The following is a 20,860-nucleotide window of genomic DNA, read 5'->3' on the forward strand; positions in this document are numbered from 1 at the left end:
ATCGACTTTTGGCCGCCTAAATCGGTCATATCTACGTCTGTGCGTTTGTTACGCCGAAAACAAATACTGTACGTATTTTGTGTTGTATTTTTTTGGTAGATTATTGGATAATGTATGTGTAGATTTTCGTAAGGTTATTCTATAGATAGGTTAGGTTAGGTTAGGTTTGTTTTATGGCAATCCTGAAAAGTTACGCGTTTCTGAGAAAAACCAATTATGACTAACGAAAATTCTGACAAACAATACATTATGACTTAAAACTATTTGGGAAACAATAGAGACCCGTAGTAATTCATAATTTACCTTAATCATTGTTTTTGGATAAAATATCCGCTCTAAAAGTTTGTGGTTCGTATGAGCCCTCTGCCCGTTCGGGGCACGTTCAAGTGGTTTCTATGTGGCCACTGCCCTGCAGGGAGTTTACATGAAATTTAAGGGTAAGATTTATTAGTATGAATGAGCCCTCACAGTACAAAACTAATATATTTTCCTTTGGTTTTTAAATTAAATATTTAAAAACTGTCAATCTTATGAGCCACGATATCCGCGCGAGCCAAGCAAGTGCTGGCAGTTAGTGCATTTTGTAACGCAAGTGTAAATGTGATGTGTACGTGACTTACCCTTAAATGTACTCTGTATGGCTAACAAGGCAGTGGCCATATAAGGACCACGTAGCACCATTGGTAACGGGCAGTGGGCATATAAAAACCACGGGTTTTTTTATGAATTAGTCATAATAATAAAAAAGAGAAATTACTTTTCTTATAAAGCTACTATTACTTACCCGAATCAGTAATCAAAAGTAAAAAATGCGTCAGGCCTGTTTAAGGGTTAAAACGTTTCTTTACGTGCATTTCACACGTGAGGAATGCGTGAGTTCTTAGAGTCGGAATATAATTTACTTTCATATTGCTTACGCGCATGTTGGAACAGATAACATCAATTAATGTTTCACTGTGATCCGTGAAGTGAGTTGTGTAACATTTATATAGTTTAAGAACTGAGTTCTTAAGGCCTGCGCAAATCGGCGGAGCGCAGCGCAGATCACTTTAAGATTATCAATGTAATTATTTTCTTCCCTATTTCAATTAGGTACCTACCTTCAGGTATACATTTAAATGCTTTGAAACCGACCCCGGAGCATCACGGAGTATTGTTACTCCGCGGTATTGAGGAGCACATTAGACGATACCGCGGCGGTAGGCGCCGGCATGCCGCGGCATCCCCCGGTATGCGCCGAGGCCTCCCGAGTGCCCCGGGGTAGCGCCGGAACGACGGGGGAGAACTCGTGCACACTAGTCACTAATCCCTTTTGATAGAGTACACGCGGCGGCATGCCGCGGCATCCCCCGGGCTGCGCCGAAGGGCGATTGTGCTCTACAATGAATTTTACTGTCCGGCAGTCCAAGTTTTTAAGGTCCGATATGGCACGCCATTAAATGTATATAGTAGCTTGTGCACTAGACGTAATTTTACCGTCCGACATTTTACTTTTCCCCATTCCGGATAGTTTTTTTCCGGTCCGAGATGACAGCTATGAAAAACGTGTTTATGCTTGTGCACTGCGTCTGGAATTAGTATTATTCATGACCTGGCCGGGCGGGGGCGGGCTAGGGGGGGTGTGTGTTTCATGCCACTGCGCCGCACCTGCGAGTAAAAAGACGGATAAGTGCACAAGCCAATCATCCGTTTTTTCATGCCACTGCGCCGCACCTGCGAGTAAAAAGACGGACAAGTGCACAAGCCAATCATCCGTTTTTTTCATGCTATATCGGACCATGAAAACTCGGACTGCCGCACAGTAAAATTCATTGTAGTGCACAATCGCCCGAAGTGTGCCCTGGTGCGCCGGCCGCCAGCGCCGAGCTGGCAGGCGCTCGCGGTATCGCGGGGGATTTTACCTCGCCGGCGTACATCCTACTCGGTGATCTGCGCTGCGCTCCGCCGGTTTGCGCAGGCCTTAAGAGTTAGCATCTTGGACGTCCGAAATATTTCGAAGGAGCGAGCGAAGCGAAGTTCTTACATTCAAATTGGAACACGCGGCTGAATAGATCAGCCTAAAACATCGAAATGCCGGGACACACCTCTGGAGTTGCAGGCGTCCATATGCTACGGTGACTGCTTACCATCAGGCGGGTCGTAAGCTTGTTTGCCACCGATGTGGTATAAAAAAAAAACGTGCCCAATGCCGAATGTTTCAAGTAGATTGTAAGAACTTCACTTCGCTTCGCTCACTCGTTCGATAATAATAATATTATTATCTACGAAAATGCTAAGCGAGGTCGAATACTTTCCCTTTAACTAGAAGTGTAGGCATTATAATGTTACCTATAGGTGCTTGAGTTACTTAGAAAACCGTTAGCCTTAAACCGGTCAGACATTGAATAGAACACGCAAGGTATTTCCTTTCAGGTCGGAGAACGTGTCACCAGAAAGAAATAATAGCCATACGACCCGATTCATACAATGTTTATAGGATATCACACCGATACGATACTGATCTGTCAGTGTCAAAAGTGACGTTTTTGATTGAAGAAGTTGTGAGAGCAATAAAACTCGGAGGTATTTTGCTATCCCTATTACTGGATCCAGTAGGCCGAGCACATGATTGGCGCGACAGTATCTCGCGGCGAGATAGACTACCCGTCTTTTTCTAACTATGTTAATAAAAGAGGGACGGATAGTCTTATCTCGCCACGAGATACTGTCGAGACAATCATGTGGTAGCCCGGCAGACATCTGGCAGCTATTCATCGGAAAAAAGGAATGAAATTATGAGAAAAGTCAGGAACGTGTCTCATTTATAAAGGGCCGGTCCCACATTTCATCATTAGAATTAAAACATTACGTATTTTTTTTAAGTAAGTAGATATAATACCATCAAAAAAGTGTTTTACATTAGAATCTTGACCGAAACTAAAAACTTAAAAGACCGAGATCCAAAGTACTTTGGATTTTTTTTACCAGAGCAGTATGAATGTAATTAGAGTGTAACGATTACGATATCAATGTAGAAAGGAAACGTCCTTTACATAAAATTACAAAGCCTATAAGTTGTTAGGATTTTTCTGATTTAAATTACCCCGAGCTCCATATACTACGACGATTTATATTCTAGGTAATCTAGGTGGTCGATTAAGTTGCATCACAATATAAGTGAACGGACCAGAGGTTAGTTGTGTAGGTACACGAGGGTTATGTCAAGTGCACAGTGCTCAATAATAGAAGGTAATTTTTCAACTTACTTAAAAAAAATTGTATTTACGTCAGTTGTCAGAATATCATTGAATTATAGTTAATAAGGTGTAGGTTAGTATTGAATTATAGATAATAAGGTTTTGTTTTGATTAATGACCATAATTTTATAGTGTTTTTTGAACACTATAAATTGAAGTCATTTTATGTGTCGCAACGGAAAATCATCGTCGCATCGGAATTTATTTCACACGGTAAACAATTGAATGATAATACAAATGTCACAGTTTTTTGTTGTTATGAATGGTGAATCGTCCGTTCGTCCGTCCGTCATGTTATTCGGAAACTATTAAGTATTATAAAAAATATTTTAACGATTTGCCATTTTGACTTATGTATTTGTAAGAAAGGGTTAAAACATAATTTAACTAAATCAGACCCGTAAAGTTTTATGAATAAGGGGTGGTTAATTATTATGCGTGGTCTGGTCTGATACGCACTTGTCCATTTTTGCTTAGTAACTTATTAGTAACTAAAGCTAGTAAGTTATTAGTAACTTCGTGTTCTCACTTAGAACTACATTGTATCCTACACGCAAACGTAGGTACAATATTTGTATGGGTGTTACGTCTGAATCTCTATCCAGTGCTCTAGCAAACGATAAAAATAATAATTTTGTATTACTAAAAAAAGGAGTATATTTTTCAAACATTGATCGGGATTGATTCCCGATTGTGAGTTGTGAGTAATATTTTTTTCTAATATCTGTGAATGTTGGTCTTTGTCTATCTCCTAATAGTCCGGTGGCCGGCTGCATGAAACAAACCTCATCAAAAAATAGAATATACCTACCCTGTAGAGGTACCTGACATTTAGTAGCTTCCAACGCACTTGGTCGGCCTAGGCTTAACCTGGCAGATTTTGTACAAATGGCAAAAACGTTGGACAAAAATTCATCAAAAAAAACCTCATCGAAAAATAGAACGAAACTTGTATGGTAGGATACCTGACCTTGAGGACAGTAAAAAAAAAGTGGTCGGCCTCACCTTAGCCTGGCAGTTTTTGCAGTCCGACCAGATTTATTGGGTCACGTGAGAGCTACAATTTACCTCATCGAAAAATAGAATGAAACAAACGGATTATAATAGCTAAAATAAGCCTGTTGACGTATGTCTTGGTCGGCCTCACCTTAACCTGGCAGTTTTTGCAGTCCGACCAAATTTATAAAAAAATCATCAAAAATTTTTTATCGAAAAATCGTATGAAACTGGTATGGTACGATGGCTGCCTTTGAGGACAGTAAAAAAAAAGTGGTCGGCCAAATCCTGTGTTGGCAGGTTCCTGTGTCCGACCAATTTTGTGGTACCACGTGAGAGCTACAATTTTACCTCATCGAAAAATATGATGAAACAAACGGATTATAATAGCTAAAATAAGCCTGTTGACGTATGTCTTGGTCGGCCTCACCTTAACCTGGCAGTTTTTGCAGTCCGACCAAATTTATAAAAAAAAACATCAAAAATTTTTTATCGAAAAATCGTATGAAACTTGTATGGTACGATAGCTGCCTTTGAGGACAGTAAAAAAAAGTGGTTGGCCAAATCCTGTGTTGGCAGGTTCCTGTGTCCGACCAATTTTGTGGTACCACGTGAGAGCTACAATTTACCTCATCGAAAAATACAATGAAACAAACGGATTATAATAGCTAAAATAAGCCTGTTGACGTATGTCTTGGTCGGCCTCACCTTAACCTAGCAGTTTTTGCAGTCCGACCAAATTTATAAAAAAATCATCAAAATTTTTTTATCGAAAAATCGTATGAAACTGGTATGGTACGATGGCTGCCTTTGAGGACAGTAAAAAAAAAGTGGTCGGCCAAATCCTGTGTTGGCAGGTTCCTGTGTCCGGCCAATTTTGTGGTACCACGTGAGAGCTACAATTTTACCTCATCGAAAAATAGAATGAAACAAACGGATTATAATAGCTAAAATAAGCCTGTTGACGTATGTCTTGGTCGGCCTCACCTTAACCTGGCAGTTTTTGCAGTCCGACCAAATTTATAAAAAATATACATCAAAGTTTTTTTATAGAAAAATCGTATGAAACTTGTATAGTACGATAGCTATAGTACGATAGCTGCCTTTGAGGACAGTAAAAAAAAGTGGTCGGCCAAATCCTGTGTTGGCAGGTTCCTGTGTCCGTCCAATTTTGTGGTACCACGTACCACGTGAGAGCTACAATTTACCTCATCGAAAAATAGAATGTAACAAACGGATTATAATACCTAAAATAAACCTGTTGACGTATGGCTTGGTCGGCCTCACCGTAGCCTGGCAGTTTTTGCAGTCCGACCAAATTTGTGGTACCACGTGACAGCTACAATTTACCTCATCGAAAATAGGATGAAAACAAAAAACGGATTATAATAGCTAAAATAAACCTGTTGACGTATGGCTTGTTACGGACGGCTGGACATTAAGAGATGAAATGTATAAGATCAAATGGTTTGAAGGACACATAACGCCTTTGCGAGTCGAAGAAATAACAATAGATAAGTCGGAGTCTGGGGAAAGTTCGTCAGACTTCGACTCCGAAGATGATTATGATTAACAGTAATTATTAACAATAAAAGGGTTATTCCCACTAGTTACCACCAAGTTCTTATCAGTGGTAACTACTGGGAATTATTTTCCCACCTTTTACCAGTGGTAACTACTGGGAAAAAAAATCCTAGTAGTTACCACCAACTCGGTTTGGTGGTACCTACTGGGAATTTTTATTCCCAGTAGTTACCACTGGTAAAAGGTGGGAATTTCTTTTCTACAAACCGAGCTTCGAAGGAGAAATGCTACAGTTGATGGAAAAAAGGCTGATTTGATGCAAAGATAATCACTTAATATATGTGAGGCTATCTTGTGTATTTTACCGTTTATTAAAATTTTGGAAGGCTCACGTGCAGTTTTTCCTCTTATATTACAAGTGTTCGATTGAAAATTAAGCTTTGGTGTATACCTGGATCACCTGCATGTACAAGAAGGCGTTTCATATACGCCCGCCCATCAGATAGGTACACAAAGTCATGATGCGTATGGAATACAGCATGTGTGGCCAAGCCATTATGCCCTAAATTATGTACTACTTCGTTAAAACTTAGCTTACCTGTGTATTTACTCTTTCCAAAATATTTATCTTCCTTAAAATGCAGCCTACACAAACGGTCTTTGTCATTTGCCTTAGTTTTTGGTACTCAAAGCTTTTTCTCACCGATTTATGCATATCGGGTCCTTGGGAAAAAAGGGAGATCCTATAGGTATATTTCCACAATTTGTCGCACACTATTGCAGTATTGTGGAGAAAAAAAAACATACAACCGAATTGATAACCTCCTCCTTTGGGATTTGGAAGTCGGTTAAAAAAGGAGAATGTTTACAATTTATTGGAAACAATGTATGTGATTTGACAGTGACAGCAACTCCACTATGGAGGCGCCACCTGGCGTGATAAAATGTCAGTTATGCCTCCTCAATTCTATCTGTAGTGGAAAAGTAGGATATACGATTCAAAACTTATCAAAAATCGATGAAAACCTTTTTATTTTTGACATCTGTGAGACATCATCTCAACGTAAGTGTTACTCTGAAACCACGTCAGTAGTTAGAAAACGTTATTTAGATATTAGATAGATTTATGAATAAAATTTGAACTGAATGTTTTCTTTTTTTTTAAAGCCCTCTAAGACCTCCATGGACTCATTTACTTATGACTTTTTTCAGTTAGCATTATTAAGTTAAGTTCAAGCTGCGAAGAAACCATATTTTCAATATAGAAATTATTATTCTTTATAAATGTGGTCGGACTGCAAAAACTGCCTGGCTAAGGTGAGGCCGACCAAGACATACGTCAACAGGCTTATTTTAGCTATTATAATCCGTTTTTTTCATTCTATTTTTCGATGAGGTAAATTGTAGCTCTCACGTGTTACCACAAAATTGGTCGGACACAGGAACCTGTCAACACAGGATTTGGCCGACCACTTTTTTTTTACTGTCCTCAAAGGCAGCTATTGTACCATACAAGTTTCATACGATTTTGCGATAAAAAAATTTAGATGATTTTTGTATAAATTTGGTCGGACTGCAAAAACTGCCAGGTTAAGGTGAGGCCGACCAAGACATACGTCAACAGGCTTATTTTAGCTATTATAATCCGTTTGTTTCATTCTATTTTTCGATGAGGTAAATTGTAGCTCTCACGTGGTACCACAAAATTGGTCGGACACAGGAACCTGCCAACACAGGATTTGACCAACCACTTTTTTTTTACTGTCCTCAAAGGCAGCTATCGTACCATACAAGTTTCATACGATTTTTCGATAAAAAATTTTTGATGTTTTTTTTATAAATTTGGTCGGACTGCAAAAACTGCCAGGTTAAGGTGAGGCCGACCAAGACATACGTCAACAGGCTTATTTTAGCTATTATAATCCGTTTGTTTCATTCTATTTTTCGATGACGTAAATTGTAGCTCTCACGTGGTACCACAAAATTGGTCGGACACAGGAACCTGCCAACACAGGATTTGGCCAACCACTTTTTTTTTACTGTCCTCAAAGGCAGCCATCGTACCATACCAGTTTCATACGATTTTTCGATAAAAAAATTTTGATGATTTTTTTATAAATTTGGTCGGACTGCAAAAACTGCCAGGTTAAGGTGAGGCCGACCAAGACATACGTCAACAGGCTTATTTTAGCTATTATAATCCGTTTGTTTCATTCTATTTTTCGATGAGGTAAATTGTAGCTCTCACGTGACCCAATAAATCTGGTCGGACTGCAAAAACTGCCAGGCTAAGGTGAGGCCGACCACTTTTTTTTTACTGTCTTCAAGGTCAGGTATACTACCATACAAGTTTCATTCTATTTTTCGATGAGGTTTTTTTTGATGAATTTTTGTCCAACGTTTTTGCCATTTGTACAAAATCTGCCAGGTTAAGCCTAGGCCGACCAAGTGCGTTGGAAGCTACTAAATGTCAGGTACCTCTACAGGGTAGGTATATTCTATTTTTTGATGAGGTTTGTTTCATGCAGCCGGCCACCGGACTATAAAACAAATTTCCGCGTTTTGTACATACAGTTTCAGATATTCCGTCACAGCCCCATTTGTACGAAACAATCTGTTTTTATACAATCTATTCAAACTGACCTTGAATAACAACCATTTAGTTTACTGAAGTAGTATCGCATTGCATGTCTACACTACACAGGTCGAAGATTGATGTAATGTGTCCATCGAATAGAAAAAATATACTAATTGAGGTAGATAGTCCTTTAAAAAAGGAAAATGGTGATTGGCTTCTCCGTAGAGACGCACTCTCCATTATTCTCTCTAAATATAAACACACCTCAGTAAGTAAGATATATTAGATATTTAAATTATGGAAGAAATGATTTATTCAATAACAAAACTTATAAATTAAAATTAAGTATAAACTAAGTATAAAATAATTAAAACTAATAAAATAAATAAATAAAACTACCCACCTATCCTAGGTCCCCCAGATCTGTCCCCTGCGGAAGGGTGCCCATAAGGCTGGCTAGGCTTTAAATTATTAAAATTCATCTCCAAAGGGTTTTTCATAAACTTTAAAGTGCAGAGTACTATCAATGAGAATAGATAATATAGAGGGTCCCTGTCATAGTAAATTTTGTAGACATAGTAAATTTACTGTCATCTATCGACACACGATTAAAACTAGAAATTAAAATATATAAAAATATACAAAAAAATTATATATCTATGGAAAATGTTTATATTATATTTATTATTTTATATGATTTTGACCCATGTTATTTCACTGATATGTGATATGTGTTAAAATTGTTAAATATCAAACACCATCTAGCCGAGCATAGGCCAAAGGTGTGGCGCCATCTATCCGAGAATGACTTTTTCTTGATTTCCGAGGCACGTTTTTTCCTTGGACTTTATTCATCTTATACGGAGTTACATATGTGTTTGGTACTATACAAACATTTAATCCAATAAGGTTTTTTTTTTCTTTCGATGTAGCGCGCGCACAGCTCTTGTGAGCAAGGACCCCGCTAAGGATACGGGCGAGCCTTGCTCATATGCATATCTGTCGCCAGTTTTCCCTTAGTCGCCTTATACGACACCCACGGGACGAGATGGGGTGGTGCTATTATTTTCTGATGCCGGCACCAGACGGCACAATCCAATAAGGTTTACTATGATACATTTTCTTGCATATAACTCGGGTACTACCTTAGTGACTAAGGGCCACTTGCACCATCCCACTAACCCGGGGTTAACCGGTCAAACCTGGAGTTACCATGGTTACCGGTACAATTTGTGATTGGGTTAATGGTTTAACCGGTTAACCCCGGGTTAGTGGGATGGTGCAAGTGGCGCTAAGTATGAGAATTATGGATTTTCGTGATCTCATATTATTGGAGATGGCTTTAAGATGATCTCTACAAATTCCTTGAGCAAATTGCGTTTCACTTAGCGCCACTTGCACCATCCCACTAATTAACCGGTTAAACCGCTAACCCAGTATCAAATTGTACTGGTAACCATGGTAACTCCCGGTTTAACAGTTTAACCCCGGATTAGTGAATAGTGCAAGTGGAACTTAGTCTTCTACGCCTGAGATGCCTATTATTTAGATTGTATTGATGATGAGGACGCGCAACTTTGTATTGATAAACTAAACAGCCTTTACTGGCTAGTTAGCACTTAAATATTATAGATAATTGTAATATCTATCTATAATAATACATTATTGTCGAGGCTCGGAAGTAGCTACTTGCAGGCTGAGGATTCGTATTAAACGGACGACCTTGGGAGTCCGTTTAATTGAATCCGAAGCCAGCAAGTAGCCTTCCAGCCGAGTCATATATAGTGCTTTTCTCAAAAATGGTGCGAGAAATATACATATTTTAGAAATATTTTACAGAAGCAACCTTCTTACGTATATATTTTCACAGAAAAAAGTAGAAACAATTGAAAAAATTAGCTTTGCCGCCTTTTTATTTTTTTAATAAAAAAATAGAAGTGTATTTTACTGCCGAAAATACGCCAACCTATTTGAGACAGCTAAATAGTCGCGGTACTAATCATCTGTTTGGCTGTTTAATGGGCCTGTGCCTTCATTTGATATGGCCATTTCAACTTTTAAAAAGTTTGGAACTCGACAAATAATGGAATTTGTATGCAACATTGCAGTCCCAAAATCGAGACTGCAATGTTTTTAACTTTTTAATTTTTGACTGACCATAAACTACGCGCTTCGCGACCTATTTTTTAGACGTCAAAGTCGACTTTGCCGTCCATTTTTGAGAAAAATATAATAAAGCTGACGAGGGTCGAAAGTCTGTACATGGAAGATTTTTGAAAAAAAGTTGGCTGGGGATTCTTAGAATTGATAACAGAACACGTTGCAACAGTTTTTAGAATTTTTGTCTGTTTGTCTGTTTGTCTGTTTATCTGTTTATCTGTTTATTTGAACGCGCATCACGTTAAACGGCTGAACGGATTTTGATGAAAACTTTACTAATCTGTCAAGAAAATCCCCGGCCAGGTTATAGGCTATAAAAATTCAACCCCTAAAAGGGGGGGTAGCCACAACACTAGATTGACTTAAGTTTGCCCCTGAATCGTATGGCGCTACTTAGGAAGGAGGGGCAAACTTTTTTCAAATATGTGCTAACACTATAGAGTACCCCGGTAAACTAACATATGGCGCTGAATTTAATACGATGTGACATAAATAAGCCACGAGGAAGGATTTTGCCAAATTAACTCTAAGTTTAGAAGACCCCTCTTCTAAAATTTCAATCAATCGTACGGATATCAACAAATTTAATTGAATAATTGTGTTGATTTAATAATACAACAAAATTAAACGACAGTAAATTAATTGCCCCTCATTGCACAGTGCCATCTTGTGGGGAGCTGAGTAAACATTAAGTAACCAAGAAAACTAAAAATGGGTTTACATAGTTACGTAGTGGTAAAATAAACACACATATCAACACGCGTATAATTGCATAAAATTATTTATTTTCTTGGTCATGAAACTCATGAATTATACCTAATCGTAATTATATCGCATCCATATCAAATCCATATTCATACGTATCGCCTCCTTAAGCACTTAATAATGGCCACGAAGGTGGGTACTTTGAAAAAAAAAAAACATTGACCTCTGTCATTTGCAGTGCCGGATTAACCCTTTTAAGCAAAATAAGCACTTGCTTAGGGCACCATGTCTAGGGGGCACCAAAAATTATCGAAAAATTTTCGCGCTCGCTTCGCTCGCGTTTTCAATAACATTCTAAGATGTTTATGATAAAGATGACATTCGGGTGGCGCCTGCAGCAGCATTAGGTACTCTGTTGCAACGTTACTGCTGCAGCACTGTCAATTTTCGTGATAAAATGATGTGACTGATTTCCATACTAAAAGTAAAAATGTACAACTGTCTATCAAATTGCGTTTTTTTTATATCGAAACATTTGCCGCGCTCGCTTCGCTCGCGTTTTCAATAACTTTCTAAGATATGATAAAGGTGACATTCGGGTGGCATTTGCAGCAGCATTAGGTACTCTGTTGCAACGTTACTGCTGCGGCACTCTCAATTTTCGTGATAAAATGATGTGACTGATTTCCATACTAAAAGTAAAAATGTACAACTGTCTATCAAATTGCGTTTTTATATCGAACATTTTTCGCGCTCGCTACGCTCGCGTTTTCAATAACATTCTAAGATGTTCATGATAAAGGTGACATTTGGGTGGCGCCTGCAGCAGCATTAGGTACCCTGTTGCTACGTTACTGCTGCGGCACTGTCAATTTTCGTGATAAAATGATGTGACTGACTTCCATTCTCAGCTGAAATGCAGCAATGAACGTCACTCGATTTACCAAAAAAATTCAATGTAATCTTGATGACCCTAGGGAGAGGGGGCACCATGGTCTAGAAATACTTTGCACCATGGTCTAGAAATACTTTGGGCATCAACATATCTTAATCCGGCCGACTGGTCGTTTGCGGAGTCAAACGATTTGGTACTCGCATTTTATACGCATTACCATGCCTTCCCGAAAAAAATCGAATCATTCGCGAAAGTTTCGCAACGCATTGAGGTTACAAGGGGCACGTGGTCTTCCTCAGGAGTCTGAAGAAGACCGCGGTAAGTGGCGCTCTAGCCAGGCAGGCCGCTTCGCTTTCGCTCGCGCGCGTGTACCTTACTGTATCGTCCGATAGTCACCTACTACTCTGTCGTTTAAATCCTTAGAGAATATAACCAACGGAGACGCCATGTCTATAATTTTCGGTACAAAATAGTCTGGCGTTTTTTGCGGGGGAGGGGCACATCAAATGTGTACCTACGTAACGTAAACATAGCCATGTCAGATAAACATCGGTTGACCATTGGCCGCCTATTTTCGACAGAGGGGAACGCCTGTTAATGACCACTCCGTTTGGTTATATTCTCTAAGTTTAAATCATGTGTAAAATTTGAATAAGGGCGAATAAAACTATTGATTTTGGAGTGTAGTTTTATTTAGTGGTACCTAATTGTAAAATAGTTTATCTGGACTTCAGTCCTCTAGCATATCCATATGTCAACTAAACTTACCAGGGGAGAGGGAGATAAATTAGGATTAGAAATTAGCCGCTTACTGACACAGACCGAATTACATGCGGGCGAAGCCAGCTACGCACGCTAAGCGGGCACAGCTAGTAATTGTGATATAATTGTAATCATGACATGAATTATGGTCAACTATGAAAACAGAGTCTCTGAACGAATATGGATATATCCAGAACTTATTATAATATATTATATAGATTTTAATATCCTGTATGTTATTGTAAGTTTTTTTTTACTAATAAGTTGAAATGTTAATTAAGGGTTTATTTAGTCTGATTTGGTTTCATCAAATCGCATTCATATGAATATGTAAGTTTATGATTAATTCCTGTTAAAGATATTTAACCAGTTCTTCAGTAGGTACTGTGTATAAGCTAGATATTGCTTCTGGCCTGAGAGTTGCCACGCCGAATACGGCGCTGTATGTATCGCGCCTGCACGTTACCGCCACGGCTGACGATGTGGTGGAATATGTTCGCAAGAAGATCCGTTATGAGCTGAAAGTGTTCCAGCTGCGATCGCGCCATTACGTGCACTTCAGCTCTTTCGTCGTGCGCGTGCCGCGGCCGCTGCTGGAAACCATCGCGAGCGCGGACTTCTGGCCGAAGGGTGTGGTGTTTCGGCGGTTCCGTGGGAATCTACCAAATCCTACACCGGAACATGCGACACAAGTATATATGGGCCTTAGTTGCCTGATAATAAATGATATTTGATTTGATTTGATTTGATTAAATACTCTTCCTGATTTAAAAATAAATCCTATTACACAAACAAATTAATTTAGTTCATATCAATAAAATTAAATCAACCGTTATAAAACGCCTTCCTCCTTAAAATATGTTTATAAAATACATATTTTTAATCCACTTCAAGACTTCAAAAAGTATGTCTTCCATTCATCAGGATCTTTTTAAACGACTTCAGAAATGAGGAGGATATCATTTCGTCCGGACCTTACTTTTTGCTATTTTTGATGTTCCCCGAATTCTCGAAGACGGCTGGGCCAATTTAGAAAATACATTTCTTATTCTGAATCGTCTTCGCAGTTTATTACACTGCCTTTAGTTATAGTGCACCAGCTCACAGCATTGAAGAAGTGGATGAAGACCAAACTCTTTTGTGAAATTCAAAATACAAATTCAAAAAATTCAAAATATATTTATTTTATTTTAAATTGATATTACAGAGGGTTCTTTTTTGTTAAATATCTATGTAACACGGTACAATACTAAAGCCAAAAGATTTTTATGGGTATCTTGTTACAGAATGTTCCTATTATTAGCATTGGCGTGTGTGGCGCTGGCGTGGTGGGCGCGATGGTGCGCGCGGCGCCGGCGGCTGCTGGCGCTGGCCGAACAGCTGCCCGGCCCGCCAGCACTGCCCGTGCTCGGCAACGCCCTGATATTAATTAGAAACCCAGAAGGTCATTATATATAGTCATTTAATCCTCTTCTTAGATATATAGGAGCATACCATGAAATTGTCTACAGTTGTCCTGTACACCAGTGTACGTTCAAAAGTGCATGGACATGTTTCAACCGTAATATTAAGGCATTACGACATCTAACCATGCACTTTTGAACGCCACTGTACCTACACACGCGAAGTTGCTGAAGATTGGCAAGTATCATATAGGAATTTATTTTTCTGTGACAAGGATCAAAGAAATGCATTAGAATAATAATTGAATAAAACGCTGAAATAAATGTTTATACACGAAATAGGATGTGTTTGTACGGAACACTCAGTGGAATGATCCATTGGCATGATGATAGCTAGTTAGACCAAGCTAGCGAAGTTGGTAGCGATTTTGATAGCCCAGACTGCAAGTAGTATTTTAAACGTCAAACTTCCATGAAATTATGACGTTCTAACTAGAGTTAGACCAAGAGAAGTTTGCAACGATTTTGATAGCACACGCAGTGCAAGTGTCATTTAGACGTCATAATTTCATAGAATTTTGACGTTTAAAATAACACTTGCACTGCCTGTGCTATCAAAATCGTTGCAGACTTCTCTTTGGTTCAACTCTAGCTGGGTCTAAATTTGCATTTCTCGCAAGGTTCAAGATTAAAAATCAACCTTACTGTCTTGATACTTAAACAATTACTTCATTATTACAGGAATATTCGTCACTTTTGACAAGCTCAAGGAGGAGTACGGCCGTGCATTCAGATTCTGGTTAGGACCCGATCTTAATTATTGTATCACAGAACCTGACTACGTCAAAGTAAGTTCTAATTATGAATGGTGTTAGCTCGGTTTATTGGTTGCATTTCTAGCCCGTCATAGTCACTTTTCATTCATCGACTTTTAATCTGTTGATATCATCAGATCATCACCGGGGACGAATTTTTAATTTCCGAGCGCTCGATTTCGTGTTATCCCTTCAATATATCTCCACTACTAGGCATTTAAATTCTGAATTGAGACTGACTTGTCAATACCACTAGATTCCCAGTTGCTATTGCTCATTTCAAAAATATCAATTCGCCGTTTTCCACAGATTTTTAGTGACAAATCGCCACCTGAAGGCAAACTTTAACACTTCAATTTATAGTACCTATTAAAGATATACCAGGTAAGGTAGACGTACTAGTGCTCGACCATGCTAATGCCCAATAGATGACACCGTGCTGTCATTTCTATTGACACTGACTTAAGTTTCAAGATTACATGTACTGGGACCGCGTCGAGCACCAGTACGTTTACCTTAGTTGTTTAGAATTCTTAAACATTTACCTGGTACATCCTATGTTGAGAAGATCATCTAAAACTTGTGTTTTATAATAAATTATTATTATAGATTCTTCTTCAAAGCAGAAAATTAAACGAAAGAGGCCCGCAATACAAATACATGGTAGATTTCCTAGGCTATGGTATTCTCAGCGGATCAGGTAAGCAAATTTTGCCCTCCGAACTTTTTAAATATGATTGATTGATGATTTATTTGGAAATTACCTAATATAAATGAATTACTTTTCAACTAAATAAAATTTTATTATAGTTAAGCAGGTACCTACTCAAAAATTGTCGGCCTCGAATATTACTTAAAACCATGGTATTTTTATTATGTTTATTTTTTGTATTATATTGCTTAATCTTCATGGTAAATTAATAAAATTTGGTGCTTCGCCAATTTTATGTAGATATTAGGTACTTAATGTTGTTTTTGTATTAAGGTCCAGTATGGCGGAAGCAGAGAAAGCTAATTAGCCCGAATTATAGCCATAAAGCTATAGAAAACTATAGTTATGTATTCAATGAAGAAACTGGCTTCTTACTGCAGAGACTCAGGGCGCGACCTGCGGGGAAGTCATTTAATATCTACGAAGAAGTCGTCAAAACGACCACCTACACGGTCTGCCGTAAGCAACATGTAATTACAATCATTTGGTGGCAGCATAGTTGAGATAAAAATCGGTGACCTGACAATTTGGCTATAAATTATAACGTGACGCATGGTCTAATAAAACATGGTCTTCTATTCCCAGAGTGACACAGGTCTACGTCACAATAACATGGCCGCTATATATAGCGCTATCGCATATTATCATATAGCGCTGTCGCATGATGACGTAGGCTTGTGTCCGTTAGGTGACCTAGAAAAGACGGGAATAGAGTACCAGGCGGAGTATATTATTATACCATGACGTGACGCGCGTTTGTCTATTGTTTCTTAATTTTGCTCAATTTCTGAAAGATTATTACACTTATCTTTATACATCTGTTCTTTTGTTTTTATCGTTATGTTGAAGTAGATACATTAATACATACAAATACAAATATGTACATGCAGATTTAGGACCTTAGTTGACAATATCCCTTGTAATTAAGAATTAATGCATTTAGCCCTTATTTGTTGGCATTCAAAAATTCACCTGATGGAAATTTTTCAGAAACTTTATTCGGCTTGAGCAGAGAGCAGACGATGAAGCTCCCCTATCTTCAGGAAATTGTAAATGAAACACATCAGTAAGTGTTTTCTAGCTTGTTAACCAGTACGTTTTCTCTATAATCTCAATACCTGGTTGTTATCTAATTCATTTTAATAATTCTATGGGAATTCGGATAAAAGGTGAACTAATAGTTTGATATACCATATCTTTAGTTGTATATTGACGACCGGTCTGGCCTAGCGGGTAGTGACCCTGCCTGTGAAGCCGACGGTCCTGGGTTCGAATCCCGGTAAGGGCATTTATTTGTGTGATGAGCACAGATATTGGTTCCTGAGTCATGGATGTTCTATGTAATAAGAAGAAAATAAGTATTTGTATATTGTATATATCGTTGTCTGAGTACCCACAGCACAAGCCTTCTTGAGCTTACCGTGGGGCTCAGTCAATAAGTGTAAGAATGTCCTTATAATATTTAATATTCATATTTATCATCATCCTTCTCCTAATCAATTTATTCCGTCATTCCCATACAGCAATAAATTGTTTATACAGATTTTGATTACTGAAATTTCGCGTTTGATACTTTGATCTTCTTCTTAGTAAGAAATATGTTAACCGAAACCGATAGGTCTTTAACATTGCCCACTATAGTTGCGTATGTTTAAAACACACTATTATTGTCATGCTTTATTTCAGGATATACGCAGAAGCGTTCATGAGAATGACAAAATGGTATCTACAAATTGAGCCTTACTACTGGCTTTCACAGTACTACCCAAGGCATAAAAGGTTCATACAAAAAACAAAACATATGGCGGACGCTGTAGTCAAACATAGACTTGAAAAACTAAACGATACAAGCTTAATTGAACTCGACGACAGCGAAATTGCGTTCAATAAGCATGACGCTTTTAGTACTGTGGATAAGTTAATTTTGACAAAATCAATCGATTATGATGAAATGTTAAAACAAATATTTACCATATTTACAACGGTAAGTGTGCTATTTTTTTATATTGATACAAAATACGTAGAAACCATAGTTAAGCAGCATTTCTCGAATCTGTCTTTTTAAATTTCAAACTGCCTAGTTTTTTCCTGCCCTCATATTTTTCACCACTCTCTGAATTCGCATTAATTTACTCGGAAGTTTTTGGGGATCGAGTTATAAATTATATTATTAATTGTATTGTTTAGTGATGAATTCAACGATAAAATGAATCAATTTTTTTAGAGTCAAGAAACATCAGCGAATATTGCTTCTTTCCTACTACTGATGATGGCCTACCACCCCGAATGCCAGGTAACTGACAGCCAATATTTTATGTTAAAAATGAGTTTTTACTTGTTTAAAAATCGTTAGGGACAATCGTCAAAGTTGATTTGATTTTTTCTGTTTATTCACTTAAATTGTACGTACGTCATATGGTTAAGTCTTGATTGTTCATTTATATTTAACAATTTCATTCTTCTAGAAAAAATGCCTTGACTAACCTAAATAGCTGTTTGACCTACAAACCTGCAAATATCGGTTTATCGAGAGGGCAAGTACGTAAAAAAATGAAAACCCGGGAAATAAATGATAACTAGCTATTGACATCTCGCCTACGAAATACTCGATAACAAAAAATTTATAAATAAATAGAATTTCGTTTATTGCAGACTTTTATCCCATAATACATACATTAAGTAAAACAAAATAGTTATACTCTACACAAAATTATGAAACAATTGAAGTCGTTTCTGATTTGCCCTCCCTGTTTCATTTGGATTCTAAAACCCTGAATACAAATATTGGAAGTTTACATAATATTTGATATAATAATATAACTTGGTTTATAGGAAAAACTGTACGCAGAGATAAAGGAAGTATTTGGCGGGGAAGACCGGCATGTGACCGACGAGGATGTAAAGCGTATGCCGTACTTGGACATGGTATTCAAGGAGGTCGTCCGGCTGTTTCCGATCGCGGCGATGGTGCAGCGCACGGTTATGGAAGATATCGATATAAGTAAGTTTGTAGGTACCTACAGACTACCGGAATACGAGTAGAAGAATTCGAATTTTGGGTTGTCACAGTAGATACTCTTTCGTGTGCCTAACATGAGACGAGTATACATTGAATGGAGAAAATGATAAAGAAAATAATTCGATATCATTTTGAAGAATTAAAAGTAGCGTATAAAAGCTGTTTTCTGGTGAAATATTTCAAAATATTGTGGCAGCCAATTTCAGAGCTGCAGTAGATAATTAATTATATTTCGGTACCTTACCTACCCAACATTGAAATAATAAATTTGATATATGTAATTACATCTAGCTGCACATATAATGTAAAGTATAGAGTTGCCAAGATGCTAGTGACCGTGGATAGTTAGCTGCCACATTACAGTGTGACATAAAATAGTAGAAAATAAATGAGGGCGCCACTTTCTACGTAACTGTACTTTTTGGCGTAAATTTAAAATTATATGTATTATATTTGGTATTTTAATTGGATTTTTTTAAATTTAATTTCTACTATTTTATGTCATAGTATAAATACTATTGTATAAAGGCGGCTACCCACACAAAAACAATGAAGGTATCTTTACACTTAAAAGAAAAAATAAAACCATCCCATACAGGCGAGAACGTACCACGAAATGGGTTTAACTCAGTATGATGCTGTCGATTGCCAACTCTGATGAGGCCACTAGTTACATTTTCTTTCCAGGTCATGGCGTTACCCTCCCAGCAGGCAGTTCCCTGACCGTGTTGATATTCCACTTGCACCGCGACAAGGAGTTCTGGCCGGACCCGGACACCTTCGACCCGGAGCGGTTCAGCCCTGAGCGCTCCGCGGCGCGCGACCCCAACTGCTACATCCCTTTTAGCTTGGGCTCCATGAACTGTTTAGGTAAGCAGTTGTTCTCCAGTTGATCCATACGCTGTGTCACGTATATATAGAACTGGCTCTGCCCGACTTCGTCTGCATGGAATTATGATGACGATTGATAAAGACTGCCTTCCGTCCTTTCTCGGGGCCCAAACTATCTCCATATCAAATTTTGTCCAAATCGGTTCAGCGGTTTAAGCGTGAAGAAGTAACAGTCAGACACACTTTCGCATTTATAATATTAGTATGGATTAGTATGGATTGTAATGTAGCTTTCCATACAGTGTGACTTTGTACGCTACCTCTTTTTAATCTTTGCTTTTATAGAGAGTAAAAAGCATTGACAAGACTTGACGGAAACAATAGAAATGAAAGCGGCTGCCATTTCACCTTCCGACCCAGTGGAGAAGTATGCAGCGTACAGCCTTAACCGGAAACTAATAAGACTAGAATGCATCGGTGTTTAAACATGTTTATGGGCTATATGTATATATATAGCCAACTCGCCACTTATGAATCCACGTTTTCCCTCGAAAACGCAGCTTCTACGCATCCACTCTGGACAGCCGGCTAAGGCAAGCCAGAGGGCCCTGTCACAAAGCTACTCTAATTGCTAAAAAAACCCTAAACAGCGCTTTAAACTATGAGGCACGCGTTGTACGGAGATTAACACTCTTTACTCGTATTGTTAATGCTTTATCTGCCCTAAATCAAATATTTTACGCAGGTAACTTAAACCCTTGCAATTTCTCGGCAGGAAGACACTTCGGCACCAAACTGGTGAAGACCGTCTGCATCAGGGTTGTGCGTGAGTTCAGGCTGGCCTCTCCGGAGACCTACGCGGATCTCAAGCTGCTGTGCGCCGTGTCAGTCGAGTCTGTCAACGGATACCCAGTGTTCTTGAACCCTAGACTCAACTAATTTGAAATAATTAAAAGATTATTTTGATAAAAGACGGATTGATTTCATTAATCCCCATCCGTCTTTTGAAAACCTGTAGGTTTAATAATCCATTCGATTTACCACAGACTGCATCAAATTACATACATTCGTTTTATTCTGTCCGTTAAAGGCATCCTGCAAATTTGCGACTGTTATTCATCATCTAAACAGACTATTACATATTTCAAAAGTGCCTAGGTGTATGAAGGCTGAATCACACTGCACGTAAGAAATTATAAGCTAGCTAGTCTTCCGGTTTGCCGT

General features: G+C 38.3%; 1 protein-coding gene across 1 annotated transcript; it reads left to right on the top strand.

Moving 5' to 3' along the window:
• The first annotated feature begins 3,162 nt into the window (after window positions 1-3,162).
• On the top strand, window positions 3,163-20,613 carry LOC134800198 (cytochrome P450 4C1-like). Its single transcript, XM_063772688.1, has 11 exons — window positions 3,163-3,228; window positions 14,143-14,300; window positions 15,001-15,107; window positions 15,684-15,774; window positions 16,060-16,245; window positions 16,777-16,852; window positions 17,473-17,770; window positions 18,011-18,079; window positions 18,619-18,787; window positions 19,493-19,675; window positions 20,412-20,613. Exons 2-11 carry the CDS (start codon window positions 14,144-14,146, stop codon window positions 20,573-20,575), a joined length of 1,500 nt encoding a protein of 499 aa, XP_063628758.1. The 5' UTR covers window positions 3,163-3,228; window position 14,143; the 3' UTR covers window positions 20,576-20,613.
• Window positions 20,614-20,860: the final 247 nt, after the last annotated feature.

Source organism: Cydia splendana, chromosome 19, assembly GCF_910591565.1.
Source record: "Cydia splendana chromosome 19, ilCydSple1.2, whole genome shotgun sequence".
In the NCBI taxonomy this organism is placed as follows: Eukaryota; Metazoa; Arthropoda; class Insecta; order Lepidoptera; family Tortricidae; genus Cydia; species Cydia splendana.